Source organism: Salvelinus sp. IW2-2015, linkage group LG4q.1:29 (assembly GCF_002910315.2).
Source record: "Salvelinus sp. IW2-2015 linkage group LG4q.1:29, ASM291031v2, whole genome shotgun sequence".
Classification (NCBI taxonomy): Eukaryota; Metazoa; Chordata; class Actinopteri; order Salmoniformes; family Salmonidae; genus Salvelinus; species Salvelinus sp. IW2-2015.
The window spans coordinates 44607615-44614965 of NC_036842.1; the positions used below are offsets into that span (position 1 = coordinate 44607615).

At 43.7% G+C, this 7351-nt stretch overlaps 1 protein-coding gene across 1 annotated transcript; it reads left to right on the forward strand.

Annotated features, from left to right (window-relative positions):
• Positions 1–2196, forward strand: LOC111962021 (transcription factor Sox-19a-like). The gene is made up of 2 exons (XM_023984764.2): positions 1–935; positions 1231–2196. The coding sequence occupies exons 1-2, from the start codon at positions 280–282 to the stop codon at positions 1508–1510; spliced, it is 936 nt and encodes a 311-aa protein (XP_023840532.1). The 5' UTR covers positions 1–279; the 3' UTR covers positions 1511–2196.
• The last annotated feature ends 5155 nt before the right edge of the window (positions 2197–7351 follow it).

Consider the following 7351-nt stretch of genomic DNA (forward strand, 5'->3'; position numbering starts at 1 on the left):
TCAAGAAGGAACTCTACAGCAGTATCTCAAGATCTCAATTCTCAGAGTAGCCTGAAAGGTCTGCATCTGAATAGTGAGTTGGTAGCAGGATGTTTTCGCTACGACTTTATTTACATCTCTGACATTTTTAATTGTATTGTCTTCAACTAATGCTTGGGATGCTTGGTTGACATTTTCTCCGACTTTTTTTTATTTTTATTACCAAGGAAGGTTGGTCAACCACTGCGAGGACAGCAGGCGTAATTTTAAAACTTTGTTCACAAATTGTATATTTCGTTTATGGTAAATATGTATAACATTATGGAGCACCAACTCAAGTCCTCTGGTCCCTCGCATCATCTTGGAACAGGGATGCCACCTGCGAATGGAGGAGGGGGGCACGGGGGCGGCCACACAGGATCCAAACCACCGGCAATCCAACCTGACCCGATGGACAAAGTCAAGCGGCCCATGAATGCCTTCATGGTATGGTCTCGCGGCGAGCGACGGAAAATGGCTCAGGAGAATCCCAAAATGCACAATTCTGAGATATCCAAAAGACTGGGTGTCGCGTGGAAATCTCTGACAGACGCAGAGAAAAGGCCCTTCATTGACGAGGCCAAGCGCCTCCGCGCGGTGCACATGAAGGATTATCCAGACTATAAATACAAACCCCGTCGTAAAACCAAACTAATGCCGAAGAACAATACTCTAGCCGCGCAGTATCAGATGTCGGCTGGTAACCACCTGCTGGGTGCGTCCACGGCTCAGGGACAAGTTGGAAACCCCAGAATCGACAGTTATGGCTGGGGCCACACCGGGGGCTACACCGCGGCGATGCAGAGCGAGGCCCTCGGCTACAGCCAGCAACTTCACCGCTATGACCTGTCAGCACTTCAGTATCAGTCCAGCGTGGCCCAGGCCCAGGCCTACATGAATGGTGCCAACGCATACAGGTGAATTTAGATGGTTTCCTTTTGTCAGTGAATGGAATTGCTGTGTATTCAGCTATATTTCCTTTCCAATGGGAGTTATATGCCTAAACTGTTGCTAATCAACAGTCATTGAGATGTTGGAACAACCAAACCAATGGCCAGGTCGTTTTAAGGATGCTGGTAGCCTATTCTCACCTTGTTAATGTAGGTTTTAGGTTTGTTTTCTGTTATTTTGTGACTTTTTCAAGTCCAATAGTTCCTCTCATTTATTTGCCTCACTTGATTTGTAACTCACTCTCCAATCTCTGTCATCCAGCCCCATGTCCTACAGCAGCAGCACCCAGCAGGTCAGCCCAGTGATGTCTATGGTGAAGCAGCAGTCTGATGGCCACAGCATGTCCCCCTCCCCAACGGGGACCCACAACCACCACCAGGCCCAGCGTGGTCTCCAGGTCCAGGGGGACCATCTCAGAGACATGATCAGCATGTACATGCCTGGGGGGGATGCCTCAGATGCCCAGAGGGGGTACTCTGCATCCGCAGCTAACATCCAGCAGCATTACCTGGGAGGGTCAGCTCCACTCACCCACCTTTGAATTCACTCTTACCCACAACCTGATCTCACTTGATCTGCTGGGATTTTTTCTCCATTGTGTAGGGACTGAAGAAAGAAAAACTTCATTTTAATACAAAGATGCGATCAGTCACTGACACAAACACTATTTTGTGGCAAGATGATGTCATTGATTGGTTGATTGGTTTCAGTGTACATTTTAGTTGGAACGCCTCAATGGTTATGAGTTATTGCGAACATCAGATATTGTCCCATTCTGGCCTTTCTCTAAACCCACTCATATGAAAATAGTTTTTAGGACTGCAATGGGATCTCAAAAAGTTGAACTGGACTTTATTTTCATGAATTCTGAACAAAATGGTTTCGACGCTGACAATCCCAAGTTTTTCCCTCAGACTGCCAATTCTGTCTGTTCAGAAAAACGAATGTACATCTAAATGGGTCGACACACTTTGATTTATATTCAAGTTAACAGCAGTTGGTTTTTATTTCACAACTTTTTGAAACAAAACTGAACAAATGTTTGAGGATTTGGTTATTGTTTAGTTTAAATCAATGCTGCTTTTCTAAGGTTCAGGCCTTATTTAGAGTTTTGAAATGTATTGAAATGTTTTTATTAATGCCCTTATAGTAAGGGCATTGTTATTTCAAGTCACTTGACGATAATAATGTAAAAATAAAAGAAATAAAGATTTGTTTTATAATTTTTCTATTTTCTACCGTCACAATTTTTCTATGATAAATTCCTAAACAAACACCATTTACATCAAATGTAGCTAAGCTTTAGGATTAACATTGAGATAGATTTTCAGATACATTTTTTATTTATTTTATTTGTAGCTTGAGAAAATCTGGTATAAGTAAAAGTCCTATGTAGGTCTACATCCACCGATAATATCTCGCTTTCTCCAGACCTTTGCCCGCTTCTTTCCCAACAGAAAAGGAGAGTGGACTTCAGAGCATAATTGCCCGTTTCGGTAAATCTCATTGTTCCCTCACTGCTTTTAGAGCATGCAGGTGCACACAGTATACCGTGGTTCTCAGCATGTCTTATGCTGGGCTTTGTCCTCTTTTCTTGGTGTGTCCCACGGGGCAGAAAATTAGCGTTGCATTGAATGTCTATTCTTCCTTATCCCACAGTCCAGGCTTAACCCTTTCCCTGCCCCTCGCCATTCTCATGGAAATAAGGTCTGCTATCACTGACTGACTAGTCAAGCTAGGCTAGGGAATGTCATAGGGCAGGCCTGATGGATATTTACGGAACCTCAACAAACGTTTCTGCCTGAACTATTTCGCAAAGTTCATAATGTTTTTGAGGGGGGGGGGGGGGGTCTTTTTCTGATTAGGACAACTCGGAACATGTAAACTAATGGATAGAGTGAGAGTACCTGCATTTGTGAGCTATAATCTCCTTTGGAGGAAGGAAGGGGGGGTCCACTTTTCTGGTTGAAGAAATCTCTTAGCAAAAGGCTGTCTTCCACATGTTGTTGTTGCCAAGGGATACCCCTGTCAAGCTAACTAACCCCTCCAGTTAAATGACTAAGACACTGTTTTCTTGCAGCTCAACAAAAACACCTTCATCTCACCCAACAGTCTTTTGTAGATGTCAAATTAGAGGCCTACGCAGCACAATTCAACAATTTTATTATAGGCAATTGATAAGTTTAGCATTGATCTGTGAGCCTCTCAAACTGATGCTAAAGCACAACCTAATGTGTGTGCGGGATGTACGGTTGAGAACTAGACAGCCCTTACGAAGATGTACCATGGTAGTACAATGGGGAAAAAATACCATGGACCTTTCATATTGTTCATGGTGCAAATGCCATAGTATGTTCCTGCCATGAATTTTGTTGATTGTACTACCACAGGTGGAGTGACTATATTTGGTTTAGTACTAGCAGCATGTAAACAGGAAAMCATGGTAGTTGTTTACAATGTATTATTACCATGATACTATGGTCTTTGTACCACCCTTTTTGGGTTGAAGTGACCAAAAACATCATGCTTTATGGTACTGACATAATGCAACCTTGAATGAGATCAATAAAAAGCTCGAGCTTCAACAATCTCAAGAATCACACAAACTTAAGCGAGCATGTGCGCACACAAAACATACCCCAAAAACGTAATCAAAATCCGCCGTGCATATGAAAAAAAATATAAAAAAAATGGAAAAGGTATATTCCCTGATAAAAGGTGTGGAATTGCCAAAGGAATGGGGATAAAATGAGAAAAAGAGAATGCGAGAGAATAGAGAAAGTTAGAAATGGGATAAAGAGAATGGAGGTAGAGGGGAAAGAGAGATGAAGAAAGGATAGAGAGAAAGGTAGAGCGAGAGAAGAGAAACAATACAAAAAGAGGATGAAAAAGAGAGAGAAAAAAGATAGAGAGAAAATGGATGGACAGAAAGTGGGACAGAGGGGAAAGTGAGAGGATAAAGACAGAGAAAAAATATAGAAAGAGAGAAAATGGATGGACAGAAAGTAGGACAGAGGGGAAAGGGAGAGGATAAAGACAGAGAAGAGCGCAAGGGGAAAAGATAGAAATGTTGAGAAAAAGTGAACAGAAGGATAAAAAGAAAATGATAGGCTAGAGATAGAGATAAAAGAGAGAAGAAAAAAGAACATTTATGACCATTAATAGTGGCTGATGAGTAGGGATCTGTTCAAACAAAGTTATTACCAGACTTTCCAATAATCTTCCAGCACAATGAGAACGCATATAGACGCTGTATATGAAACTGGTAACATGAGGTAAAATGAATGAAAATGTTATCGGGGACGGCCTCCACAATGTAATCGTCCAGCTTCTCCTTGCGCACATTTCCTTATGCTGAATGGTTGGTTGCTGCTCGCCAGCACAGCTCTCGGCAGAAGGGCCACCAACAAGTCAGCCACCAGTTTTGATCCTACTTGTGGCAGCACATCTCCAACTTGGGCTTGTTGATGCTCACCTTGCCAGTCAGCTGAATTAGTGGCCTGTAATAATTAGGTGTGCTTGCTTAAAGKAAAGCACAACATTATGAACTGTTCATACTTCATAATAATATTATTCTGCGGTCAAAACCGCAAAYGTTACCAACACCAAAACAACRGTCAAATGTACGGAATACCACTGGTCAGTGTGCTTCAATGTTTTTTGATACTACTAATAATACTTTTCACACTACTACGATATTTSRATGAATCCCAATGCATTTCAGGAGCCAAAGACTAGAATAGGAAAATTCTGGTCACTACAAAGTCTTCAACCATTTTAGCTAGAAGAGCAATTCAAACTGTAAAACAGGCAGACRGGTCTGGAATGGTGTTCTTGTATACTGACAATAACCACGCAACTGCTGAACAACGCAACTGCTGAACCACACAAATACTGACCACAAAACTACTTAAATACAGAACTACTGCTCACCACCACAACCATCACAACTACTGTCACAAACCAACACTACTGCACCAACACAACTACTGCCCACACACACTACGCAACCCATACTGCTCACAACCACACTACTGCTCACACAACCACACTGCCCATAACACACTACTGCTCACAACACACAATACTGCCCACCACACAACTACTGCTCACAACACACAACTACTGCTCACACCACACAACTTACTGCTCATTAACGGATGAAATGGCTACTAGTTAGCGGTGCGCACTAGCATTCAATCAGTTACTCACTTGCTCTGAGACTTAAGTAGGGTTTTCCCCTTGCTCTGCAAGGGCCGCGGCCTTTGTGGACGATGGTAACGATGCTCGTGGCGTACGTTGTTGATGTGTGCAGAGGGTCCTGGTTCGCGCCCGTGTCGGGCGAGGGACGACGTAACGTTAACTTTTACATTGATGCTGTTGACCCGGATCACTGTTGCTGCGGAAAAGGAGGAGTTGAAAGGGGGGTGAGTGTAAACGGATGTGAATGGCAGTAGTTAGCGGGTACGCGTAGTAGCGTTTCAATCAGTTGCGTCACTTGCTCTGAAAGTATTAGTAGTTTACCCTGCTCTGCAAGGCCGCGGCTTTTGTGGCGCGATGGGTACGACGCTTCGTGGGTAGTTGTCGATGTGGCAGGGTCCCTGGTTCGCGCCCGTGTCGGGGCGGGGGACGGTTTAAAGTTATACTGTTACATTGATGCGTTGACCCGGATCACTGGTTCTGCGGAAAAGGAGGAGGTGAAAGGGGGGTGAGTGTAACGGATGTGAAATGGCTAGTAGTTAGCGGTATGCGCTACTAGCATTTCAATCAGTTACGTCTGCTCTGAGACTTAAGTAGGGTTTCCCTTGCTCTGCAAGGGCTGTGCCTTTGTGAGCGATGGGTAACGATGCTTCGTGGGCGACCGTTGTTGATGTGTGCAGAAGGTCCCTGGTTCGCCGCGGTCGGGGCGAGGGACGGTTTAAAGTTACACTCCAACCACACAACTACTGCCAACAACCACAAAACTACTGCCACAACCACATCAACTACTGAACCCCCACAACTATGAACAAAACACACAACTACTGAACCACACAATACTGCCCCACCAACAACTACTGCCCAAACCACAACAACTACTGCCACAACACACAACTACTGCCACAACCACACACTATCTGAACCACACAACTACTGAACAAAACCACACAACTACTGACCACACAACTACTGACACACACACTACTGAAAAACCCACAACTACTGAACCACACAACTACTGCCACAACCCACACAACTACTGAACACCACAACACTGAACAAAACCACACAACTACTGAACCACACAACTACTGACCACACAACTACTGACACACAAACTACTGCAAAACACACAACCACTGAACAAAACCACACAACTACGAACCACACAACTACTGCCACAACACACAACTACTGAACAAAACCACACAACTACTGAACAAAACCACACAACTACTGAACACACAACTACTGACCACAACACTATGACAACACCACACAACTACTGAACCACACAACTACTGACCAAAAACTACTGAACAAAACACACACACTACTGAACCACACAACTACTGACCACACAACTACTGACCACACAACTACTGAACAAAACCACACAACCACTGAACAAAACCACACAACACTGAACCACACAACTACTGCCCACAACCACACACTACTGAACAAAACCCCAACAACTACTGAACAAAACCACACAACTACTGAACCACACAACTACGAACACACACTACTGAACAAAAACACAATACGAAACCACAACAACTATGCCACACAACTACTGAACAAAACCACAACTACTGACCACAACTACTGACCACACACTACGAACAAAACCCAACAACACTATGAACCACACAACTACTGCCACAACCACAAACTACCTGAACAACACAACTACTGACCATGTCCATACTGTAGGGCCCAGAAAAGTAGCATTCAGAACACCCAGATCTGACCAAACTACTGACAAAACCAAACTACGAACCAACAACTACTGACCACAAATACGAACAAAGACCACACAACTACTGACCACCAACTATCGCCACCCCATACTACCTGAACACTCAACACACGAACAAAACACACAATACTGAACCACACAACTACTGACCACACAATACTGACCCACAATACTGACAAAACCAACAACCACGAATCAAACCACACAACTACTGAACACACAACTACTGCCCAACACCACACAAACTTGAACCTAAACCACACAACTAGCTGAACAAAACCACACAACTACTGAACCACACAACACTGACCCAAACTATGAACAAACCATAACAATAGAACACACACCACTACTGACCACACAACTACTGAACAACCACACTACTACTGAACCACACAACTACTGACCACACAACTA

Bases quoted from the DNA above. Each gene is read 5' to 3' on its own strand.
- LOC111962021 (XM_023984764.2), top strand. From the start codon at position 280: ATGGTAAATATGTATAACATTATGGAGCACCAACTCAAGTCCTCTGGT. The intron at 936-1,230 runs GTGAATTTAGAT...TCTGTCATCCAG, and splicing joins AATGGTGCCAACGCATACAG to CCCCATGTCCTACAGCAGCA.